Source organism: Typopeltis vanoorti, chromosome 14 (assembly GCF_054136105.1).
Source record: "Typopeltis vanoorti isolate ZY-2024b chromosome 14, IOZ_Tvanoo_1.0, whole genome shotgun sequence".
Classification (NCBI taxonomy): Eukaryota; Metazoa; Arthropoda; class Arachnida; order Uropygi; family Thelyphonidae; genus Typopeltis; species Typopeltis vanoorti.
In genome coordinates, this window is record NC_143562.1 from 111,387,622 (window position 1) to 111,415,293 (window position 27,672).

The following is a 27,672-nucleotide window of genomic DNA, read 5'->3' on the forward strand; positions in this document are numbered from 1 at the left end:
CATACATGAAGCAGAAAAGCCATCAAAAGGCTAAAATGTGTAGATGATATTTCACCAGAAATGCCCAAGTATGGATGTATGAAAGTTGCAGTGGCTGGCATGCATAGTTCAGAAGGGCTGGACAGAGGGACAAATTTTAGATGATTGGAGTAGAGATCTCTCATAGTACCCATATATAAAAATGGAAATAAAATTTCAGTAGGGAAATACCTCTAAAAGAATTATAGAGGTATTTCCTTACTTAGTGTTCCTGGTAAGATTTATGCAAGTATACTTGAGAAACGTTTGAGAAGGATTGTGAAAGGGAATCTTGGTGAAGAACAAACTGGATTCAGGCCAAATAGAGGCTGTCAGGATGAGATTTTCACTTCATGGCAAATAGTTGAGAAGTCATGGGAATATAACTAAAATCTATATTTAAGTTTTGTAGACTTACAAAAGGTATATTGATAATGTGCCAAAACAAAGCTATTCAAAATGCTACAGTTATATGGTGTCAGTGGGGATTATATGAAGCCATACTTAGTCTTTATTTGAGTTGTAAGTCAGCAGTTAGAATTGAAGGAAGTACAAGAAGATGGTTTGTTAAATCTGGTCTCAATCAAGGATGTACATTATCTCCTCTGTTTTATTCATTATCTATATGTATCACATTATGAAGTAAAGCATCATGTTGGAGGCTTAATGGATTTTTTACAACACTCAAAAAGAATTAAAATAGAATTTAATACTTCCTATATTTCGTCCTAGTCACTAGGACATCTACGGGGATTACAAAAACAATTAATGTAACATATACACAAATAACAAACAATACTAAGCCAAACCAGTTGGTTGATTATATGTTACAATGTATATGTTACAATTAATGTAACATATACACAAATAACAAACAATACTAAGCCCAACCAGTTGGTTGGGCTTAGTATTGTTTGTTATTTGTGTATGTGTTACATTAATTGTTTTTGTAATCCCCGTAGATGTCCTAGTGACTAGGATGAAATATAGGAAGTATTAAATTCTATTTTAATTCTTTTTGAGTGTTGTAAAAAATCCATTAAGCCTCCAACATGATGTCCTCACAGCACTTAAGCCTCTACACATGAAGTAAAGCAATATTAAACCTGATATCAATATTGGAGATGTTAATTTAATCTCGGTTCTTTACTTTATGTAGGTGTTGTACTTCTCTTCTTCTTCCTAACATGGAGTTTAGGCCAAGTGGCCTGTTCCGGTCTCATGCCATCTCTTTCTTGGTCTTCCAATTCTTCTCTTTCCACTTATTTTGTATAATATGTTTGGTAGTCTGCTGTTGTCCATTCGATTTAAATGTTCTAGCCATTTTTGTTTATACTGTCTTATGTAGTAATTAATTGGTTTTATTTTCAGGGATTGTAAGATTTCTTCATTTGTTTTGTGGTCCCACTTGGTATATCCAGCTGTTTTTCTGAGGAACTTCATTTCTGCTGTTTGAATTCATCTTTCCTTTTCATGGTCCATGTTTCGCTTCCGTATAGTAGAGTTGGTTTTGACAAGACATTATATAGTCTGATTCTAGTGTGTTTTTTGTACTAGGGATGGCTGTGCTGTTGTACTTTTAAATTATATTATATATTTTAGATTATACTTTTAAATAAATCTAAATAAATAATTAAATTTTAAATAAATCAGTGCAACTCTGCAAGATTTCTTGACTAAATCAAATAACTGTTGTAATAGATTTGGTATGAAGGTCTGCAAAAAAAAAGATGAAGACAATGAAAATAGGCAGAAACATTAAAAGTATCAACTGCATTGTGAATGGAGAACCTATAGAACAAGTAAAACATTTCAGCTATTTAGGCACGATTTTTGGTGAAGATGGTAAATTAAATATCTCAATAGACAGCAGAATCAACAAAGCTGGTATGGTAGGAAATCAACTTAATAAATTTATATGGAATAAGAGAGAAATTAGTCAAAACACTAAATTAGCTGTATAAAAGTAAGTGTTCAAACCAATTTTAACTTATGGATCTGAGAGCTGGGTTAGGAATAAAACACTTGATCAAAGAATAGAGATCACAGATGCGAGAGTCTGTCCTGAGAAAGATTAGGTATGTTAAAAGTTGCATCAATAGCAATATCATTAAAATCAATAATATTAGGAATGAACTTGGCATTGTTATCATCCAGGAATGTGTTAGTCTTTTTTCTACAGTAACATAGTAGTTTTTTCCCATGTGATCCTCAAACCTTAAACCCATAACAATCTCAGGTGGTATGGTCACTTTTAGCAGAATGGGAGAGGAAAGGTTAGCAAAACTAGCGTTCTCTACTTGCACATAGTATTTTTTCCATGTGATCCTTAAACCTCTAAAAATAATTATAGTCTTAGGTCAGTTTCTTCCATACTGTTCATTCAATAAGGTGTAGTTTCATTCCAAGACTCTAAAATTATATCAATTGCCATCTTGTGTTGAATTGCTACCAGGATTTCTTGATGCTAAACTTATCATATGCATTGTATTACTTGAAAAGCCTGGAAAAGGTTTGTTGAGATAATAGGTTTTAAAAGTTGAGATGACACCTTGAAGTTCTGTTTTGTAGCAGAAACAACACCACCTGAATATTTTCACCGAAATCAGCAGCATTTCATGGGTGGTCAGGAACATTATCTAGAATAACAAGGATTTTAAAGGGAATCTTCTAATTTTCCCCAATAGGCTTTCAATTCTCTGTCCAACTCTTGAATACTGAAAATCTGTGCTGTTATTCAGCCATTCTTATTTGCTCCCTGAACAACAGGCAATCTTTTCTTCAGTGACTGTGAAGTTTCTAGTGATACATCATGAGAGGTCTTATTTTGTAGTCCATGGAATGATTGCCTCCCAAAAGCAACGTGCAGCCGTCTTTGGCAGCTTTAATCCCCGGCACTATCTTCTCTTTGGATATGTAGTTTCAACTTGGCATATACTTTCAAAATGGCTAGTTTCATCTAGGTTAAACACCTGTTTTGGTGTATAACTTCCTTCTGCTATCTTTGCTTTGAAGCTATCCAGAAATTCTTCAGCAACAGTGTGATCTGCAGCTGCCACCTTGCCAATCATGTTGGGACTGTGTAATGCATAAGGACTCTTATCCAGTAAAGCAGATGAACCACCCACAACTTGCAGCAAAAGGTGTCAGTTTGTTTTCATTGTTTGTCAGATCTTCATATAAATTTTTCACTTTTTCTCATATGACTGCCCTTCATCAGCAGAACATGCCTTTTTTCTGCTGATGAACTAGCAGAACAAAGGCATGTTCTGTTAGTTCATCAGCTAGATTCCTATAGCCAGCTTTCTTTCCCTTTTCTCAACTACATAAGATCGAGATTTTGTTCTCTGGTGATGCTGAGATTCGTGGATGATTGAGCACTCTTACAAATTATATCAGCATTATCATGAATGGTTCTCACCTTAGAATCACTCAATCCTGTGGCCCTTTGTATGTTAATGCTACATTCACCTCTACCAAACCGATTCAGGACTTCCTACGTCATCTCTAAAGGATGGGATTTTCTAGGTCTTTTCTTCATTTGGTCTTTATTCACATTCTTCTTTTCATTAGTTTCCTTTGTTTTTCTAGTGCCAGACAAGATATCTTCGTCAAAGTGCACAGAAGTCGACCAATAAAGTAGGCACTAGCAAGGCACATGTGCCAAAGCTTCTATTACCTTGGATAGGAAACAGTGATAATCCTTATGTACCAAAAAGAAACTGTGTAAAAACGTGAATAACAAAAGCACATATAATTAGAATTACATGTACACAACTTGCAATTTCTTCATCCCAGAGTGCTGCCTTTGTATTATAGCCTTTGTATCATAGCCTTTGCATCATAGCCTTTGCCACATTAAACTGGTAACCATTATCCATTACCCACACTATCACTCTACTCACATCACCTTGCAGGATCTCTACTGGATATCTCTCTTCCCCTCAAGTCATTTCCAGTATCAAAAAATGTACACATTGGACAGCAGTGACTCAAGTATACAGCCCTATGGCACATCACTAGTCACCTTTCCTCTTTTATACAACCCCACAATTTACTGCTTTCTGATGTGTGCCCATCAGCCACACGCTTTATCCATATTTATATATATATCGCCAATTTCATGTCATTTCTAATTGGCTTCAGTTTATATAATAGGGTTCTACACATTATCCTCTCAAATGTCATTGCAAAGTCTGACTGTTGAATGAAGACCTGTCAAATGGCAGATGTTTTATGTCAGAGCTTTTATTTTTGTCTTCTGAGGCCCTAACATCTAAATCAGTCCTCCTAGATCTTGGTCTTCCTCTTTTTTCTGTCTATAAAGGAACTTTACTTTGCAAGGCCAAATTCCTTTCTAAAATCTTCATTTTTAATATGATTCTGACATTGATGTCATTCATTTGTTCACTCACCTAATGTTTCAGACCTATTATAACTATGGTCGGTGGTCAGCTGTATTATGGATAACTCATCTTTCAGATTGATATGCTAAAATTAGTTTGCACACTGTTTTTGTGGAGAGAGGGAAATGGAACTGACTCCCTGAAATTTCAGTTTTGCATATTCTTTTACATATTTCTATAGTTTATTGGCCCTCTTCACTAAAACGTGCATAGCTGAAATATTTTATTAGTTTTATAGGTTCTCCATTGAAAATGCAGTTATTTTTCATGTGCTTACTTATCTCCATACACAAGTTGTTACACCACTTATTCACTTTAGTTGTGAAATCTTTAAGACATCAAGAACCAAATTCCTTAAATGCATATCTTCTCTAGTTGTGAGGAAATGCCAACCAGATTCCTAGGTGGAAGATGTCTTTCATCACCCAGTCAAACACTACCACCTTGCTTTTTGGAGATGTGAAGTGGCTTTTGCCATGTTTCATCCCCATAGTAGGGCCTCCAGTTTCTGTCCTCCCCTTTCTTCTCACATGCAGATTGGATGATGGTCTTTCTGGGCATACTCATTACATCATTATCATTTTTAGTTAGGGAGCCAGTTTCTGCTCCATTTGAGGGTACAGCAGTAAAACAGTTTGTTGCAGGCTGGCCACCAGGTAGTGCATGGGACTGAACCTCATAGTAATGCATCTGTTGGAGGTTTCCTGATCAGCTGGTGAATAATCCTGCTGCCGCTTTACCCTGCCAGGTTGTGCCTGGAGGGATATTGGGTCAGTGCTATGCGGGGGGGGGCACTGTTTGAGGCTGCACTTGGACTGAGTCTGGGCACTCCCTGTTTGTGAGTTATGTACACAAGCCCCTCACCCCAGCTGCATACCCCTTTTCTGAATCAACTGCCTTATACATGAAAGTCAATCATAAAAATATTAGAATTTTAACTGCAGATACAAAAATACCACACAGAATATCAGATAGTCCTCATCATTCTACCAACATTCTTGACCTTTTCTTAATCAACTTTCCCTCCAAATATACTGTGAACATCTGCTCTCCCTTTGGCAACTCAGACCACAATATTATTTGAGTCTCCTTCTCTACAGTTCTTCTCCCAGCCAATCCCTGTGGAACTATAATTGTGTCATCTGGGATGACCTCTGGAATTTTTATGCTGTTTTTCCATTGTCAGGTTACTGTTTTCACTCTCACGATTCAAAGACCTGCACTGAACCAGGAACTGAAATAATCCTCACTGGAATGAGACCCTTCATTCTCCACTTCACTGCAAACTCCTGACCTAAAAATATGCCTCTGCCATCCATGATAAAAATGCAGCTTATGTTCAATGGCTTAAATTAAAACTCCAGCTTCTAATTCAGCATACACAACAGCCAGAAACATGGGTAAAAAAAGTTATCAATGATTCCAAAGCAGACTTCATAAGAATGAAATGCAACTTACTTGTCTCCTGCTCAACCGGCAATCATTGACACCCATCCTGTATCATCTATGTAAACTTTCATATTCTACTGGTATCTACTCAACAGCATGGATATCCAGTCTTTAACAAAAGGGGAAACAAATCGGCCATCTGACTATCGTTCCATTGCTCTCACCTCAGTACTTTCAAAAGTGATGGAGAAGGTTATCAACAACTATCTTCTTCATTGCTTGGAGACTCATCAGATAATTAGCTATCACCAATATGAATTCTACCATTTGCATTCTATAGCCTACCCCCTAGCTAATCTCACCTACCTTTAGACTCAGGCCATAGAAAAATTTGGAGAAACTCATGTTATCGGTCTTGATATTTCGAAGGCATTTGATTGTCAGGTGCAGAAGTCTCCTGAACAAGCTGTCATCTTATGGCCTCCCTTCTATACTCTGTGATTGGACTGCTATCTTCCTCACTGGTCATTCATTGTGTATCATGGTGGATGGCTTTCTCTTATTTGATTTCCCCCATCAATGCTGGAGTGCCTCAGGGTTCTGTGCTCACACCCACACTTTTTCTCCTTTACTTCAGTGACCTGCTTTCCCTAATTTCAAATCCTATTCACAGCTTCATTGATGACAGTACTCTTCATTCCTCTTCCTCATTCAATAAACTCTGCCATATTCTAATTTTAAATGTCTCAAGATCTTCCATTAGCAGTGAATTGAACACTGACCTCTTCAATATCTTGAAATGGGATGAAGACAACTTAGTAAATTTCAGTGCTAAAAAAAACTCAAGCCTGTCTTATTACCTGCAAGGAAAACCCTACCTCATCCCCTCTCATTTTTGATAATGTTCCAGTTTATCCTAGCACAAACATATTACTTACAAAGCCTCCTTAGCTCCTAAAAACTTGGTGTTCTTTTCTATTTGTATTCTTATTTCTCTTCCTCTCAACTACTGACACTTAAGTCTCGGATCCATCCAACTTTGGAGTACTGTTCTCACATTTAGGATTGCACATCCAATTCTTCTCTAAGAATTCTTGAAGATATTCAGAAGAGGGCAATCCACTTAATAGACGATCCTTCCCTCACAGACTTCCTTGAGTCACTTTATTATAGGTGCTCTGTTTCAGCACTGTACATTTTCTATAGGTACTTTCATGGGCATTACACCTCTGAATTGGCTGCTACCATTCTTCTACTTTCTTTTTAACCATAGAACTAGAGCAGCCACTGGCCAACACCCATACACTATCCAGCTACCAACACACTGACCTAATTTCTTCATTCCATCTTCATTCCTCTATTCTTTGAAACATTTTCCCCCGTTTACCAAAATAATTACCGAAATGAAGCCTTTGCTTCATTTCGGCAATGCAAAACTATATAAATCAAGTGGATATTAAATCGCATTATTTCAAAGCCAAATGCAGAAACTATGAAAGTTTCGTATGAAATTTGACCAGAGCACTTATGGGAATATACTCACCGGCATTTATGAGTTGCCCTAGTGCAGACCTTATAGAAGATATGATCACTTGCCCAAGTGTCCATATATTCGCCTTCTATTGGGGGACCAAACAGTCTGACAGCTGTTTCGAACTGGTTGGGTCTCCTCAGAGATCAGGCAGAAACCTTAAAACAACAAAAACTCTCGTTCAGTACTAAGGAACTCGAAGTGTCAGAGAGGTGTATTTTTTGTAAGTGAACTCTCGGTTGGTGCAGTATTTACCAAAATAAAGTGTCAAAAGGCTTCATTTTGGCGATGCAAAACTATATAAATGAAGTGGATATTAAATCCAGCATTCGGCTTATTTCAAAGCTGAATGCAGAAACTATGAAAGTTTCATACAAAATTTGACCAGAGAGCTTATGGGAATACACTCACTGGCATTTAAGAGTTGCCGTAGTGCGAAACTTATAGATGACATGATCGCTTGCCCAAGTGTACATATATTCGTCTTCTATTGGTCCATTTTCCTCCTTTAAGCTCCTATAAGGTCAAAGCATATCAAAAGTTCCTATCAAATAAGTCAGTTTCTGCTTTGTGAAAATGCAAAGAAAAATGCAAGAAAGTGAAGCAGTGTGTAAAAGTAGCTGACCAAAAGTTATGGGAAAATTTTAGTAAGAATATAGAAAGTAAACATCAGCAGGTACAAAATGTTCTTGAGGCTATTGAAAATTAATAGAAATGGAAGAAAGGTAGTATAAATGGAATTAGAGATAATATAGGTGACTTATTTCATTTAATATATGATGAATGGCCTCGAGGCAATATGGACAGGTATAACATCATCTTATGAAACCAACATGCTGTTGGCTGTAGTGTAATTCATCATCATCAGTTTCTTGATATGTATCCTCAAGGAGTGTTCAGGCTACTATGACAGCACTGCATGATTAAGATTACATTATTAATAATCTCCTATCAACAATTTTCCTTCAAATTAGTCTATTACTTGTCAGCACTCTGACATTGATTCACCTAGACCTTTGTCTTCCTCTGGGTCTTTTTCCTACCATTTTGGCATCAAAATGTTTTGTTAACCTTTCCTATCCATTCTGTTTAAGTGACTATACCACCTCAGATTAGTTGTGCTCACACATTCTTGATTGAAAACAATGTCCAGTTCTATCTAATGTCTTCATTTTTAATATGATTCTTTTATTGATGCCATAGGTTTGCTCCCCTAATTTTTCTAAGAACTTTCCTATCTTGATCTCTAATACTTGATCAAGTGCTTTATTTGTAAAACAACTACATAATTCAAAACCAGGTTGAACGCTCTCTTGTATACTGCTAGTTTGGTGTTTTGGCTAATTTCTCTCTTATTCTATATAAATTTATTCAGCTGGCTACCCACCATATTAACTTTGCTTATTCTGTTGTCTATTTCCAGATTTAACCTCCCATCTTCGCTAAAAACTGTGCTCAAATTGCTGATATAGGATTTCCATTCAGAATGCAGCTGAAGTTTTCTATGCTCCTGCCTATTTTCATAGTTTTGGTCTTTATTTGCTGATTTTTATGTCATATTTGTTACAGCTGTTATTAAGTTTAGTGAGGGAATCTTGCAGACTTGCACTGGCTGTGTTTAGGAGTATAATATCTGCATAAAGGAAGGAGCTAAATTTGATATACTAAATTTGACATGGTACTGGTCTATAAAAAAAGGTTAATAAATTAAATGCAAGAATTACAGATGAATTTCACTACTGAAGGTAAGATTTATCAAACATATTTCAGAAATGGCAAATGTGCAAGATAAATCTTAACTTCAATAGTGAAATTCATCTGCAATTCTTGCATTTAATTTATTATCCTTTTTTTATAGACCAGTACTATGAAAAACTCCTCTTTGGAATTTGACCCGACAAGTCCTGAAATATGCAGTGTTAATGACTATAAAACACTCTCCAATATTTGAGCATTTATGATTGAATATTCTCTTATACCTATGGGTTTATTAAATTAAACTTTCCAAGAAATTATATTCTTGTTTTATCCTTTGTCCATTCATTTGTCATTCTCCAAGCAAAATATCTAGTCCTCATACCCTTGCTAACCATTCTCTTATCCAACTTTTAGGAATGACCTCTTGTCTGTCCCCTGTAGCCAAATGCTGAAATATTTGCTTTGTATTAATTCTTTAAAATCTTTTAAATAACTTAAATGTTTCTATCATATCCTTCCTTTATTGCCTGTCAATCAACTTTTGCAACCCACAAACCCTCAAATTCTCTCATAATCTCAAATCATCATAGGGAACATTCCACAGACCACTCATTATTTTGGTCACTCTGTATCCTTTTCACCATATAGGACAAAGTGCACAACAAGAATACAATTTTTTATTTGCTAGTTTAATTTAATTTGCAACCAACTTTATACATCTCTCTGTAATCCAGAGAATTTTAGTAATAATGAGACCTCAATAGAGGTCAACCATGGTGACTGCCACTAAATTTCTGATTGATTTTTTTCAACCAAACTTCAGACCTTCTGTTCAAAACTGGAATAATGTTACTTGGAACTGGGATTATATGGTTAAAATTCAAATGAGCAGTAAATCAGAATATGATTGAATGGGAAGAGGAGCAGGCATTCCTCAAAAAAAGTTGAAAGACCTGTATAATGAGAAAAGCTGGTTCATAGCAAACAAACACAATGGTATAGAATGCAGCAACTTCATTAGAAACATCGACATAGAGATAAAGTGGAAATTCAGAAACAAGCAGAAGAAAGAAATTTTAAAATAAGATTACAGCACCACTTAGCAGATAGCCAACTGCATTCTTCAATAGACATTTCTGTGGAAATAAGATATCACCCAAATCTGTCGAGATGGTGAAGACATGTCTACCACTCAAGATGTCCTGGATTCCTTTCAAAAACATTATTAAAATCTGTTTGAAGACAATAGTAGTGTGTGAAATTATAACTCTTGGAACATTAATGGCTTTCCTGTTCATATCCAAGATAGGCTTGACAGACTCATTTCAATATTTGAAGTTACCACAGCCTATAAAGGATGTCAGACAAGGAAATCCCCAGGAGCTGATGGTCTAGGGATAGAACTTTACTGCGAGGTCTCGGATTTTATTCACACCATTCCAGTTATACTGTTTAATTATTTTCTCTCTACAGGACACATACCAAGTTAATTTGTAGCATTCCATCCTTATTCCAAAACCTAATAGAGATCATACCATAATCAAATAGGCTGGAGGCCTATTTCTCTGTGTCATACTGATTACAAGATTTTTTTCTGCATTATCAATAACAGGCTCAACTTAGGAATCAGATACATAATTAAAAGCACAGTTGTATGGAGTTCCAGGATGAGTAGTAGAATTTAATCTGTTTGCGCTACATGATCTAGTTAATATGAAAAAAAGCAGCCAGTGGCAGTATTATCGATAGACCTCACTCAAGCATTTGATAATGTCTAGCATTCTTTTCTGTTTCACATCACCCAGCAAATTGGTGTGGGCAAAAGGCTGGTATCTGTTATTACAGGAGTCTATGCCAGTTCAACTGCCTGCCTCCTAGTTAATGGAGTTCCTATCACATCTGGCCAAAATTCAAAAAGGAGTCAAGCAAGGTTTCCTCTAGTCCATTGGTCTTTGCATTGGTTCTTGAACCTTTCTTTCAGGAAGTCGACGTTACACATGCTATGAGGGATAAGTTTCCTCACCTATGAAGGAGAGGGAACTGTTATCCCTAAAAGTTTTTGGAAAGTGGGATCTCAGAAGCATTCCCTTTGGACTAACCCCTAAGAGAGAACTCTTGCTATACTTGGAATTCTCTTCTTCACTTGCTGAATATTATCAGTTCAAGAACTTATATAAAAAAACATTGAAACCTTAGAAGACTGGAAAATTGGGTCACTTTTCTTTTCTTCTAAAGCCATAGTACTTAAAACCATAATTTTCCCTGTCTAGTTGTATATAATAAATATTACAGACATTACAGAAGCTGAACAAAAGCAATTATATAGTAAACTTGTGCAATTTTTTTGATCCAGCCGATACTAAGAAATTAAATTGAAATTTCAAAGGAGTATGGAGGAGACTTTGGGCTTCCAGTATTAAAATTCTGCTATTATAAGCAACACAGTTTCAAAAATTTATGAAATGTTGCCTTCTCCAGTATTACCTGGGTTTTTATCTCTCCTTATTTGGAGTAAATGATTATAAAGGTCCAAAAGCTGAGATTGTTCCTGAATACTACAACATTCTGTGCTTAATTCTAAGATGGCAAAACTTGGTATGAAGAAATGTTTAACCTCTCATCTTATTTTTTTCAGCAACCCACTTTTTTGATTCTTTTCATCTTACAGGTGTCATTTATGTATTATGTTCACTTTGACATACCATGTCAGAGTTTTGCAACTTAGAATCTCTTCTTGTTGATCTTCTTTAGCCGAAATTATCAAGCAGATTCATTTGCTGTGTCATTTCCTCTCCATATTGCACCAACTGTTCTGATCTTTTTGAACATCCTTTCTTTCAGTATTGATTATCTTAGTTCATCTTTCCTAACAGTGATATCATCTTCCATGATAGTTTTAGTATTCACAATTCCACTGACTTTCATTTCCTAACTGCATTAATCAGCAGGTAAAGTTATCATGTCATTTGCTATTACAATCACTAACAATCTCACACAAGTTGTTCATATTCTTCTTCTCCTGTAGTCCTAAATGGACCGTTGGGTCATTCATGGCTGGTAGGTGATATTCTTTGTTAGCCTCCTTCAATTATCTCGGTCACTTGTTCTTGATGTCAGTTGAGAAAGGGAGGAATTTGTCCATTTTTTGATGTTATCAGTCCATTTTAATCGAGTTCAACCCCTAACCCTTGGTCCTTCTTGCTTTGGAATGCCATTAGACCTCTCCACATATCCAAACCATTTCATCTGTCTTCTTCTGATGACTGTCAGAATATTTTCCCTTTTTCTGCTATCTATTGAATCAGTCAGTTTTCGGACATTTTCATTGGTTTTGTGAGCAGTATAGGGAATTCTCAAAAGTCTTCTCTAAGTTTTTATTTCAAAAGACAGGAGTCTCCTCTCATCTTCCCTCAATAAAGTCCAGGCCTCACAACCATACAAGCGTATAGAATTCACCAAGGTATCAATTATTCTTAGTCTGGTTGTGATTGCTATTCTGTTATCTCTCCACAATGGTTTTAACTTCTGTAGGGCCACGGTTGCCTTAGCAATTCGGTATTTAATGTCGGTTTTTGAATGACCATCTTGACTCAATGTGCTTCCTAGATAAGTGAACTTGTTTACATTCTCAATTTGTTTATTGCCAATTTGTATCTTTAAGAATTCAATGTCTGATTTTGAAGTTATCATTATTTTTGTTTTTTGTAGGTTTATGTATAATCCATATTTTTTTAATGTTCCAAAAATATGGCTAGTTATCTCTTGTAATTCTTCTTCACTTTCTGCCAGAAGATCGATATCGTCAGCAAAATGTAAGTTATTTATTCTTAGTCCCCAACTACTATTCCAGTATCATATTCATGAAGAGCTTCATCTATGACATATTCCAGAAAACAATTAAAAAGAAGAGGGGACAAGATGCATCCCTGTCTTACCCCTGTTCTGTCCAGAATGGTTCACTGCTGTAATTTTTAATTTCAATTCTCATATCAGATGAGGAATAAAGAGATTTAATAATCCTAATGATTTTGTTGTCGATACCATAATGTTCTAAAATTTTCCATAATGCCTCGTGCCATATTGAGTCAAAAGCTTTTTGAAGGTCTAAGAAGTTGTGACAGATTATTTTGTTATGTTCTATGTATATTTCGCCTAGTATTCGTATTGTAAAAATATGGCCTATTGTACTTGGACTTCTGGAAAACTGCTTGTTCATCTAATAGTCTGCTTTCTATTTTCTTTTCGATTCTTGACAATAGTATTTTTAACAGGATTTTGCTTGGATGACTAATAAGGCTTATTGTGCTATAGTTACTACATTTATTCATATACTTACCAGATAATATTAATCTTCCTTCCACACCATGATCATTTTTAGTACATGGTCAATATTGTGTGTCTTCTGGGCAATTCAGGTCACTGCCTAGGAGTGTCCTGAGTTTAACTGGATCTTTACCATTCATTCTATAAAATCACACAGCAACTACAAAAATCCCACCACTGAGATATTCTTACATGCAGTACAATCCAAACACAGCCCAAATTTATTATCGATTTCCAAGAAAACGAAACCAAATTACATTGCTCTGAACCACTAGTGATAAGAACCACCTAATATGCCATAAACAAGACCTCTCTCCTCCCCTCATGGCAGTTAAATAGAATATATTCCCCATGACTCTCAAACCAACCAAATGCTCTAACACTCTTGAACCAGTTAAACTCCCCAATATTCTTGACCCAAACCCTTCTTATTAAAACATTGTTTCTTTAAACCATGTGGCAAGCTCAGTTATTTCTGTTCTACATGCGATGTTTTAAAACGAAAGCCAACACCTCTCATGTTGCTGGCTTGCTCTGTACATAAACATGTTTTATGTTCTTTTTTATTCTTTTTTTCAGCTCTTTGAAATTCTTAGTTTGTTTAGTTCATTTCTTTGCTATTGGTTTGTTTAGTTCATTTCTTTGCTATTGGTTTGTTTAGTTCATTTCTTTGCTATTGGTTTGTTCATGTTTTGGTTATCTAATAAGTATATCTATGCTCATACTATCAATTCTTCATCTCCAACACCTCCTAATCACATACCAACTCATTCTCATCAACTCCTGCTCCAAAGTATGTCATTCTTACCTTCAGAGAATGCACACAGGTGTACCAAATTAATAATTCTTATTTAATATAATCCCGCCACTTTTTTTATTTGGCATCTCTCTCTAACCTAGTTGGATAATTCTTAAAGAGATACTCCATTACCAAAAATTGCTTTGCTTTTTTTTGTACAATTACAGAACATAAATTTCTTCAGTGTTTATATCACCTTTATGATATTTTCTTTTTCTCCTTCCCTTACCAAGTTGACTAATATCCTCTGAAATATTTTCAGTCTTCTGTATAGCTTTTTTTACATATAAATTGGCTTACCTACATTTTTATTTTTTTCTCTAAAACCATATGCCAATGATGTTCTTGGCTAATGAAGCTACGAACTTTTTCTATTTTTCTTAGAGTAACCTCTATTGGTGGCTCCACTCAACTCGCAATATGTCTTTCATGTTGAACCTTAAAATCATTTGTAGTCCCAGCATTCATGATGCATTTTGACAATGCATTCCACTCAACCACACTCAACATGGAGAAGATCTACTCCTCACACTCCTTTATACAACTTCCAGTGATGGCCTCTTGTTTCTCCATTTTACTCTTTTTATAATCCGGGCTGCATTAATCTGGTAAAATGTCCTCATCATCCCTCAAAAGGTATATAAGACACAGTGATAGTACTACATGAAAATTTACTTTATTACTAATTTCAGTGAATAGTTTTCCTCCAAATTAGTCTATTGTCTGTCAGGACTTCAATATTGTCAGTTTTATAATTAAGGGGATACAAAACCCTTGTTGTTCAACTGCCAGTAAGCAAAACTCTAAGATCGAGAACTACAAATCTATGAGTTTCATATATACCAAAAAACTATCGGCGAATCCAAGTGTAAATGACCACTAGGTAGTACAGCACCAAGGCAACTCGAAGCAAAGGTGGAGCAAGCTCCCTCACTATTCTTGATATTTTCTCTCATAATGTAAAAACACAGTCCCTAGGGGATGTAGTACTGTAATTACATTATGAGGAAAGGTCACTGCCCAGACCAGTTTCAACCTTTTTTGAGGTCTCATCAGTGAGTAGGTAGACTTGGAAGATAATGAGGTTTAAGTGAAAAGAACTTACATACCTTTTACTATACGAATGCCATTAAGGTGTGTTTGTATATTATAACATAAATTGAAAGACAAATGGCTATTTTTCTGGCATCCTTAATAATAATTAAGGGGATACAAATCCCTTGGTGTTCAAGTAGTAACATGAGTAGTGACCTCTCCTCATAATGTAATTACAGTATTACATCCCCTAGGGGCTGTGTTTTTACATCATGAGAGAAAATATCAAGAATAGTGAGGGAGCTTGCTCCACCTTTGCTTCGAGTTGCCTTGGTGTTGTACCACCAGGTGGTCATTTACACTTGGATCCACCGATAGTGTTTCGGTATATATATGAAACTCATTGATTCGTAGTTCTCGATATTAGAGTTTTGCTTACTGGCAGTTGAATAACAAGGGATTTGTATCCCCTTAATTATTATTAAGGATGCCAGAAAAATTGCCGTTTTATATTTCAGTTTTCTAAGGTACTTCTGACATGAGTTCTGCTCATACATTCTTGAATGTCAACAATCTCAAGTTCCTTCCTAATTATTTTCATTTTAAATATGATTATGACAATGATTTCTCTTATTTTTCTCTAAACTCTCATATTTGTGGTATCTAATCTTTAATCAATTGTTTCATTTCTATCTCAGCTTGCAGATCCTCAGATCCTGGTTTGAACACCATATTGTATACAGTGTTCAGCCCTATTTGAACACTGTCTTGCATTCAGCTAGTTTAACCTTTTACTGATTTCTTTCTTAATTCCTAGAAATTTATTCATTTGACTTTAGACCTTCATCAGCTTTGCTTATTCTGTTATCTACTTCCATATTTAGTTTGCCATCTTCACTAAAAACTTGTGCTTATTAATCAAAATCTTTTACTTAGTGTGTAAGTTTTCCATTCGGGATGTATTTGATATTTTGCATGTTCCTGTCTATTTTATAGTTTTTCTTTCTTTCTTTCATTATTTATTTTTATTGCTGATTTTCATACTGTATTTGTTACAGTTGTCCGGAAGAAGACCTTGACTGAGTTTATTTAAGAGTATGTAACATTATCTGCATAAAGCAAAAAGCTGGGATTAACATTTTTATCAAAGGTGGTAGAGGAAGACAGTTTGATAATACTGTCTTCCTCTACCTCCTTTATTCTAACTATCAACTTAAAACTTAAATATAGATTATGTATTACTATGTATAATGTCCTATATACACTATATCATAAAACTCTCAATGCAGTTCAGATTTGGAGTTTTATATTACTGCTTCTGAACTTTCTCAAAGTTTGTAGCTAAGATTTTGAAATAACTCGATAAGAATTGCAATAATTAAGTTATTGTTTGCAAGCGCAATCATCTGTCATCATGCATTATTGACATGACAGATAATGAACCAAGAACCGTTTATTGTGGTTTTAATCCTTCTATTTATTTTGAAATATACTTTGTTTTTTCAGTTTTTCACTTGTCAGTGTTATACAATCATTATTTAAAAGTATCTGTATCTTTTTAATATATGTTAAATTAGTTTCTCAGAGTACATGGAATACTAAATTATGTTTGAAACATATCACTGAAACAAGATTGTTTTATTTGTTTACTTAAGAAATTAAGGAGAAAATTGACAGAGAGAAATCTGATAGGAATGTAAGCACTCCATGTTTACCATTTCCTAATAAAGGCACTACTGAACATGAATCTAATGCTGAAGTAAGCATTTCATTTCATTTTTTGCTAATAATTGATGGTCAGTTTTATTTTTAGCAGTGAGGAGTAAAAACAAGCATTGTTACTTTTGAAATGTAATTTTTTTTCTTCCTCACTTTTTTCTTGTCTGTTAATGAATTATGTTAATTGTTAATGATATTGAAAATTAATAATAACCGAAAGTAGACTGAATTGGAATTGGTTATTTGGAACTGAAAAAGGAGAATACAGCACAAGTTATCATTCTAGGGAATCACCAAATTTATTTCTATTAGATGGAACATATACAAAGTTGTATATGCTTCCACATAGTGTATATGTTGGAACACATATAAAGTGAAATAATCACTGTCTTTTTGATTATAGCAGTGTATGATATGTTACTCCAAAAACTATACGAGTCAAGGTAGCATTAATGAAATGCAATATATGTTTTGGGATGCAGAATAATGCACCCAAATAACTATATTCCTAATATGTGATGTTTTAGATCTAGTGTCTGTCTTTACAAACTGCACATGATCGTATAAGTTTAATGTTATTCCAGACTACATACTATACGAGTAGATTTATTCTCCTGGAATTAGCAGGAATATGTATGTTCCAAAGCTTACATGGTATCTACCTATAGTACTTATCCAATATTGAAACGAGGCTAAGAAAAATTGTGCAACAGAAACTTGGAAAACAACAACTAGGATCAGGCCAAATAGTGGCCTGATCCTAGTTATTTGTTAGGATCACTTAAAGATAAATAAATTTGTTGTCATACTCCCATGAGAAATCATGAAAATATGATAAGAATACTAATTATATGAAGAGCCAAAGGCTTCAATGCGGCGACATGAACTTATTTAAGTTAAGGGATATTACATCCCATATACCTTAAATTAAATAAGTTCATGTCGCCGAATCGAAGCCTTTGGCTCTTCATATAATTAGTAATTTATTAGGACACCTTCTTGGCAATTCTTATAGTAGGGTATGTAATGTAAGTTCTGTTTGCTACAAACTTGGTATTAACTAGGTCTACCTACTCACTGATGAGACCTCAATAAAGGTTGAAACCGGTCTGGGTAGTGACCTTCTCTCATAATGTAGAACAGTAATACAGGTCCTAGGAGCTGGGTTTCACATTATGGGTAAATACCAAGAATAGTGATCGAAGCTTGCTCCACCGTTACTATGAGTTGCCTCAGTGTTGCACTACGAAATGGGTCAGTTGTTGCACTACCAGGTATTTGCTTATGATTGGACTTGCCGAACTTTATATAATTTCTATATTTGGCATGAAACTCTTTGAGTTTCTTATTCGGCTGTGAAACAATATGGGATGTAATATCCCTTAACTTAAATATGATAAGAATATTTAATTTTTGTAGAATCTGAAATGCATTTAATAGGGTGCCAAAAGAAAAGCCCTTCAAAATTCTACAGTTCATCATCAAATTGCTGATAAGTACGAGGGCTGTTCGATAAGTCCGTGCAAAGTCTAAGAGATGGCACCACCACCAGTATGTATCGAGGTTATTTTTAGTTGCTGGCAACTGTTGGAGGATCACACACTAAGTTTTAGTCAGATAGATCTATTGCTCTGTGTTTGGCATTCATTTGAATCAATCAAGTACCGTGATTTGTGAAAAATGGATGAGAAAGAATTTTGTGTAGTGATTAAACATTATGTTTTGAAAGGCAAAACAGCTCAGGAAACCAAAGCTAAGCTTGATAAACATTATGGTGAGTTTGCACCTTCGATTAGAACGGTTTATAAATGGTTTAGTAACGTTCGAAATGGTCATATGAGCACAAGTGATGCTGAACATTCTGGACACTCTGTTGAGGTCACTACTTCAGAAATTATTGAGAAAATCCATGATTATGTGATGGGCAATAGAAGAGTGAAGGTGCGTGAAATTGCTAAGGCTGTTGGCATTTTAAATGACCATATACATAATATTTTACATGAACATTTACATATGAGAAAACTATCCACAAGATGGGTGCCACGTTTGCTCACACTGGATCAAAAGCATCAACATGTGAACTGTTGCAAGGACAGTTTGAAGCTGTTTCAATGGAATCCATAGGAATATTTGCATGGTTTCATTACTACCAGCCTGAGACCAAGGAACAGTCACAACTGGGGGATCTGCACCAAAGAAAGCAAAAACTTCCTTCAGCAGGAAAGGTTAATAGCCACCATCTTCTGGGATGCTCATGGCATAATCTTCATAGACTTCGAAAAGGTCAAAACAATTACTGGAATATATTATGTATCTTTGCTGGATTGTTTAAATAATGAAATAAAGGAAAAACGACCACACTTGGCAAAAAAGAAGATTCTTTTTCACCACGACAATGCACCCGCTCACTCTTCTGCAATCGTGACTGCAAAATTGTTCGCTTTATGCTACAAAGTTTTTTCACATCCCCTCCCTTTACTCTCCATATTTGGCTCCCTCAGACGACTATCTGTTTCCAAACATAAAAAAATGGCTGGCAGGAAAGAGATTTTCATCAAACGATGAGGTGATTGCCGAAACTACTGCCTATTTTGAAGAGTTGGACAAATCATACTAAATGGACTGGATCAAAAAACTCGAGCATCGTTGGACTAAGTGTATAGACCTTAAAGGAGACTATGTTGAAAAATAAAAAATCTTTGTCCCAAAAAAATTGCTTTCTTCATTTTTCAGGTTCACTGACTTATCGAACAACTCTCTTACCTTCAGGCAGCATACAGGATATAATATTACCACATGAGAAAGTTACACATTGCTAACTTCCAATCAACAATTTTACTATAATTTAATCTGTTATCTCTCAAGACTCCAACATTATCTGATCTTATATTTCTATCTTCTAAGGCACTTTTTACTATGTTGATCCACTTACATCTTAATTTTCCTCTGGATCTTTTTCCTGCCAACTGAAAAGAACACTTGTTTTGCTAATCTTTCCTCTCCCATTTTCCTTAAGTGACCATATCATCTGAGATAAGCTCTGTTAACACATTCCTGAATGCTAATAGTGGCAATTTTTTTTCCCCCTAATATCCTCATTTTTAATATGATAGTGCCATTGATTCCATTTGTTCACTACACTAATCTTTCTCGGAATGCAAATCTATTCTCCAGTCTGATCAAGTATTTTATTTCTAATCCATCTCCTAGATCCATAAGTGGTTTGAACACTGTCTTGTATATAGCTGATTTAGTGTTTTGACTAATTTCTTTCTTATTCCATATAAATTTATTCAGCTGACATCTTATCATATCAGCTTTACTAATTCCGTTGTTAATTTCCATATTTAATTTACTATCTTCACTAAAAATTGTCCCTAAATAGCTGAAATGTTTTACTTGTTCTACAGGTTCACTATTCAGGATACAGTTGATGTTCTCAATGTTTCTGTCTATTTTCATTGTCTTTGTCTTTTTATTGCTGATTTTTGTAATAAATTTGGTACAAGAGTTATTCAATTTAGTCAGGGAATCTCGCAGACTTGTACTGGATTTATTCAGAAGAATAACATTATCTGCATAAAGTAAAGAGTTAAGATTATCATCGAAAATTTTGATATCAGATTTAATTCCACTTTCCTTCATAATGTACACCCTTGCTACACAGATGATTTAACATTAACCGATCCTCTCATACCTTCTTCAATATTGTCCAGTTTACACCACATAACTGTAGTATTTTAAAGAACTTTCCTCTTGACTCGTTGTCATATGCCTTTTCCAGATCAACAAAACTTAAATACAAATCCTTGTTATATTTCCCACATTTCTTAACTATTTGTCTTAAAGTGAAAATCTGATCCCGACAACCTCTATTCAGATTGTTCTTCACCAAGAACAATCTCTATACAGAATCTTTTCTTAGCCATTTCTAAAATATGTTTGCATATATCTTATCAGGAACACTCAGTAGGAAAATACCTTTTGTAATTCTCACATTCAGTTTTATTTCCCTTTTTATAGATGAGTACTATGAAAGCTCTACTCTAGTCATCCAGAATTCAGCCCTCTGATTATGCTTTCTGAATTATGCAGTGTAGCCACTGTAAATATATCTTTATCTTCAGTTTTCATGTCACCTTTATCATCTCTGATTCCTTTTATAGTACTCTTTCCTCCATTTTTGGGCTTTTTCAGTAGTCCCCAGAATATGTTGGCACCTTCCTGATATTTATTTTCTATGTTCTTACCAAAGTCTTCCATTGACTTTTGTTTAGCTAGTTTTGCACAGTGTGCTTCACTTTCTTATATTTTTCTCTGTATTCTTTAGCTACGAGCACAAGCTGACTTACCTGCCAGGAACTTTCAATATGCTTTCTTTCTTACTTTCCTTGACTGTCTCTTAAACTTCCTGAGTTTACCATGGAGTTCTGATTTATCTTTCCTTGCAAATAGCTTCGCTACATTCCTCTTTGGCTGAATTAATGTTTTCTTTAGGACTTGACATTGAATCTCCAAGGTTTGGTTCTTGTTTTCAAACTCCCTCATTTTTTCTTGAATGATGTTTATGTATTTGAGTCTACAGTTCACTGCTGAAAGCTGCTCAACTTTTATTCATTTTAAAACTTTATTTCTTTTCTTTTCAATATGAAATTCAATTTTATCCTGTTCAAAACCAAATGGTGATCACTTTCTGTTTTAAATCCTCTGTATACTCTTATGTCCTGAACAGTAGGAAAACATCACTGTCAACAATAACATAATCAATGAAACTTTTTTGGGAAATGTAGGAAAAGTACTATGTGGACATAATTGCTATTACTGCGAGAAAAAAGGCAAAAATAGGTAAGAATATAGAAAATAAATACAGCACCTCTTATATGCAGTTTCGTTTTCCATGGTTTCAGTTACCTGTGGTAAGCCCCGGCCCAAAATTATTAAATGGAAAATTCCAGAAATAAACATTCATAAGTGTTAAATTGCATGTCGTTCTGAATAGCATGATGAAATCTTGCACTGTCCCACCTGGGACTTGAATCATCCCTTTGTCCAGCATAACCATGACATACTATATACTACTCGCCTGTTAGTCACTCAGTAGCTGTCTCGGTTATGAGATTGACTGTCATGGTTTTGCAGTGCTTGTGTTCAAGCAACCCTTATTTTACTTAATGGCAGCACCAAAATGCATTTTGGTGTACCAGGAAGAGCTGTACCAAAGGTGGCAGAATGTTCTGGAGGCTATTAATGAAAATTAGAAATGGAGGAAAGAGTACTGAAAAAGGAATGAAAGATGATAAAGGTGACATGAAAAGTGAAGATAAGGATAGCCTAGATGTCTTGAGTAATAATTACTTTGAAAGACTGTTAAGCAAACCAAGCAGTGACAGAACCATACTAGAAAATTTTCAAGCGGAATGCAAAGAGTAGTACATAACAATACTTGAGGTAGGAAAAAAGGTATCTGCTTTCATATCCAGATGGCCTGGTCAGAAGGTTGAATTCTCATTGACTGGAGTAGAGCTCTCATAGTACCCAAAAATGGAAATCAAACTGAATGGAGAATTATAGAGGAATTTCTCTACTAAGTATTCCAGGAGAGATTTATGCAAGCATAATTGATCTTGTAAGCTGGATTCAAGCCAAATAGAGGTTGTCAAGATTAGATTTTCACTTTAAGATAAATAGTTGAGAATTTGTGCAGAAGTTGAGAGCAGAAAGAGGGTTGGTGGTGGAATAATAATGTACAAGAAGCAGTGACAGCTAAGAGGAAGGCAAAGCATAAGTGGGACGAGTCAGGAGTGGAAGAGGACAGAGAGGAGTACAGAGAGAAAAAGTGAGAAGCCAAGAGAGTTGTTGCACAGGTGAAGACCATGGCATATCAAGACCTTTATGATCAATTAGAAACAAAGGAAGGACAGAGAAGGATTTATCGATTGGCAAAATGTAGAAATAAGGCATCAAAGGACGTCGTACATGTGAGGCAAATCAAACACTCTGGAGGAAGGGTATTAAGGAGAGATGTGGATATAAGAAACAGATAGCGAATATACTTTGAAGAGCTTTTGAATGAAGAAAATGCAAGGACTCACAAAAAAGATGGGAGCCTTATGAGGGGGTAGTGCAGAACATTAGTAGAGTGAAAGTGAAGGAAGCCATAAAGAGAATGAAGAATGGAAAATCGGTGGGCCCTGACAGGATCCCAGTGGAGGCATGGAAGGCACTGTGGGAAGAGGGAATTGACCTGCTGTGGGGCCTGTTAATAAAAGTTTGTCAACAGGAAAATATACCCGAGGGATGGAGGGAAAGTACTTTTGTCTCCATCTACAAGAGTAAAGGGGATGCACAAGACTGTAAGAATTACAGAGGAATAAAGTTGATGTCTCAAACAATGAAAATCCTGGAGAGGGTTCTTGATGGAAGACTGAGGAAGGAGGTGGAGATTGCAAAGGAGCAATTTGACTTCATGCCTGGTCGATCGATGACAGATGCTATCATTGGGTTACGACAGATGATGGAAAAGTTTCAAGAGAAGCAACAGGAGCTACATCTGGTATTTATTGATCTGGAGAAAGCATATGATAGATTGCCAAGAAGTCTGGAGGTGTTTGAGGGAGAAGAAGGTACCACAAAAATATGTCAGGTTGGTGCAGGAGATGTACAGAAATGTGAAGACAAGAGTTCGAACCTGCATGAAAGAGACAGAAAGTTTTCCAGTGACAATTGGCTTGCATCAAAGATCAGCATTAAGTCTGTTCCTGTTTAATATTGTGATGGAAGTGGCGACAGAGGAGGTGAGAGAAGATGCACCTTGGACTATGTTGTATGCAGATGACATCGCGCTGTGTGCAGAATCAAGAGAAGAAGTGGCAGCTAAACTGTAAAGTTGGAGGAAAGTACTGGAAGAGAGAGGTATGAGACTGAGCAGAAGTATGACAGAGTATATGTGTTGCAAAGTGGATGGCAGCCAGAAGACAGATCTGGAGCTGGAAAGAAATGTCATCAGGAAGGTCAGGAAGGAAGGAAGACTTTAGATACTTAGGTCCAACAATGAAAGAGAATGGTGAGGCTGAGAAGGAAGTGGGATGCAGGATACAAGCAGGATGGAGGAACTGGAGAGAGATGGCTGGAGTGCTATGCGATAAGAGGGTGACGATCAATCTAAAAGGCAAAATCTACAGGACAGTAGTGAGACCAGCTATGATGTATGCTATGGAAACTGTGGCCCTGAGGAAAAATAACATCAGCAGGATGGAGGTAGTGGAGATGAGAATGCTTAGGTGGATGTGCGGTGTGACGAGAAAGGATCATCAGAGAAATGACTATGTAAGGGGAACGGTGAAAGTTATGAACTTAGGAGCAAAGATACAGGAGGCAAGGTTGAGATGGTTTGGTCATGTGATGAGGAGGGAGGAAGAGTATGTGGGAAGAAAGGTCATGCAGATGGATGTGCAGGGAAGGAGGAAGTGCAGACTGCGAAAGAAGAGATGGTGGAGGAGGACTTGAGGATGAAGAACTTGGATGTGGCTACAGCCCAAGACAGGAAGTTGTGGAGGATTCTCACCACAAACAGTGACCCTACATAAGTGGGAAAAACTGCAGAAGAAGTAGTAGTTGAGATGTGGGAATATAACAAAGATTTGTACTTAAGTTTTATATATTTAGAAAAGGCATACAAAGAAAGCTTTTCAAACACTATAGTTATATGGGATAAATGGAACATTATACAGAGCAATACTTAGCAATACTATATTTAAGTTATCAGTCAGCAGTTTGAGAATTGAAGAAAATACATGAAGATGGTTTTATGTAAAATGAGTGCACATTATCTCCACTCTTATTCATCATCTCTATGGATCACATTATGAGTGAAAGTGGCATCAAGCCTGATATGTTAGAATTGGAAATATCAAACTTAGCTCTTTGCTTTATGCAGATAATGTACTCCTAAACACACCTATTACAAGTCTCTAGGGTTATTCTAACTAAATTGCATAACAGCTACATCAAATTTGGCATGACAATCAGCAATAAAATCACCAAAACTATAAAAATAAGCAGGAACATAGAGAACAAAGCTGCATTCTGAATATTGACCTTGAGTCCATTTCCATCTTAGGCAAATGTTTTCATCTAATGACTTGGAAAGGTTTTCTTTAAAAGTTCCTCATTAGTGATTGTATTTGGCTAGAAGATTTTTAAAATTCTTCTTAAACATTTGTTTTGGAAAATATCCAATTTATTACTTTGTGCTTGGGTAAGTTTCCAAGTTTCAGAGCCATATAGCAGTACTGCTCGCACAATAGATTTGTAGATATTAATTTTCACTTTAACTGTAATATTTGATGCTTTCCATAATTTATTTAATGACTTTAACAATTTTGTGCTTTAGCAATTCTTTGTAAAATGTCTTCATGGGTGCCATCTTGCTATTTTATTATTGATCCAAGGTATGTAAAAGTATCAACATCTTCAATTGTTTCATTTTTTTAACTTAATTTCTTTATTTGATTTTTCATTTATTTGCATGACCTTGGTTTTCTTCTTGTTTATATGAAGACCCACAGTTTCTGCACAGTGAGCAAAGTCATCAGTTTTTAACTGTAAGTCATTTAACTTGGAGGACAGGAGCACTATGTGATCAGCAAAATCAAGGTCTTAGAGTGTGGATGTAAAGTCCCAATGTATTCCTCTCTTTTGATGATTAATTGAGTTTTTCATAATCCAATCAATTAAAATTATAAATAATAGACCAGATAGAACAGAACCTTTCCTAACTCCATTTTCATTGATAAAGAAGTCTGTAAGTTTTCCATCTACTTCCATGCAAGACTTGCCGCCATTATACATATTCTTAATAATGTTGAGAAATTTATTAGGTAATCTGTATTCTAATATTTTCCAAAGTTTCTCTCTATCTTCTGAGTCGAATGCTTTACTAAAATCAATGAAGTCTAGGTAAAGTGGGGCTTGAAATTCTATACATTGTTCAATTATATTTCTAAGAGTGAATATCGGATAGTTCCACAACCATTTCGGAAACCTGCCTGTTCTTCTCTTAATAAATTTTCGATTTGTTTTTAATCTATTAATTAAAATTTTTGTAAAACATTTTGTGGGAATTGAAAGCAAACTTATTCCTCTCCAATTTTCACACTTGGTCAAATCTCCTTTTTTTTGGATTTTTATAATTACTGCTTATTTCCATTGTTGAGGAATTTTTTCTTCTTCTTCGTCTATGATCTCTTGTGCTTTTTAACGTCGAGATTTTGCCAAAGAGATTTCCATGTCGTCCTGTCGAAGGCTTGTTCTTTTGCTTCTTTCCAGTTAATTCCCTTTTCCAATTTTTCTTTAATTTCCTTTTGCTAACCTTTCCTGGTTATGCCTGCCTATGTTTCTTTTTCTTATTTTCTGGCTTTCATATACAATTTTTGCTATTCTTCCTTTTTCCATTCAATTAAGATGTCCAAACCACCTCATTTGGGCTTGTGTTATGAATTGGTTCAGAGGTGCAACTTGAAGGCTATCTCTTATAGTTTGATTTCTTATTCGGTCTAGTCTTGTTTTTTGTGTCAGTTTCCTAAGATTTCAATTGTTTGTAGTTTATTTGTGTTTCCTGTTGTTAAACACTAAGACTTGTAGCTGTATGTTAATTTGGTACAAACACTGAACAGTATACTGCCATTTTGGTATTCTGGGTAACTTTTTTTCTTATCTAGGAGTGGGCGTTTCATTGCATAGAATAGCTTTGTTACTCCCAGTTATCCTGTTTTTAATTTCTGTGTCTAGTCTACCATTTCCTTGTATATATGATCCCAAGTATTTAAAGGAGTAAACTTATTCCAGTTGATGGTTCTCCATTTTTATTATGTCTTTTGATTGGTTTCTAGATATGATCATTGTTTTAGTTTTATTTATATTTATGATCATATTCCTTTTCCTTGTTTCTTCATACCAAATGTTCATGTTGTACTGCAAATCTTTTGCTGTATATTTAGTATCACTACATCATCTGCAAAAGCCATGTGTGAAATCTTGGTTTCTTTCCTTTTCTGTATCCTAGGTGGAATGTTTTTGTTTTTGTTTGGCATGCCTTTAAAATTTCATCCATTACTATAATTAATTAATAAATTCTGTGTGATGATACAGCGTTCCCCCTTTATACGGGAGTTCACGTTACCATCTAGTCCGCCCAAATTTTATCTGGGCTCCGGAACCGGCATAGGCTGACGAATCAGACCTATGGCTGGGTCAGTATTCCTGACTGTAATCCGTGTGTGTCCTTGGACTGGTTTGCCTGCTTGCGGGATGAAAAACACCACATAAACTGGCGGAAAAAATCCTGCTGTCCACGCCCAAGACCAGCTAACTTGGCTATGGCTGAGGAAGATCCTTGAGCTCCTCACGTCGTTGACGGGAATCGAACCTAGGACACTCCTTCCCTAGGCATATGGTTGCGAAGCACAAAGCCACTAGGCTAACTGCGCGGACATTACTATAATGAAAAAAAGAGGGGCTGAGGATACAGCCTTGCTTCACTCCTACATTTGTTTCAAATTCTTTTGATCTGTTATTACAGGTTCTTACATAATTTCTATTACTTTTGTAGAGACTTTGTATGGCTGCTATATTAAGTTATCTTGTATCTTGTTTGTCTTTAATGTTGCCATATTAAGTGTCTAACTCGGTCAAAGGCCTTTTCGAAATCTATAAAACATGCATGTAGTTCTTTTCCATATTCCATGTTTTATCTG

The 27,672-nt window shown here is 35.5% G+C and overlaps 1 protein-coding gene across 8 annotated transcripts in view; it reads left to right on the top strand.

Annotated features, from left to right (window-relative positions):
* LOC150099837 (uncharacterized) overlaps positions 1 to 27,672 on the top strand; it is a 196,911-nt gene that overhangs the window by 40,240 nt on the left and 128,999 nt on the right. For all 8 annotated transcript variants that reach the window (XM_090403651.1, XM_090403650.1, XM_090403655.1 and 5 more), the window contains exon 4: positions 16,855 to 16,958. In XM_090403651.1, coding sequence (XP_090259777.1) covers positions 16,855 to 16,958 — 104 coding nt within the window. The remainder of the gene's footprint in view (positions 1 to 16,854; positions 16,959 to 27,672) is intronic.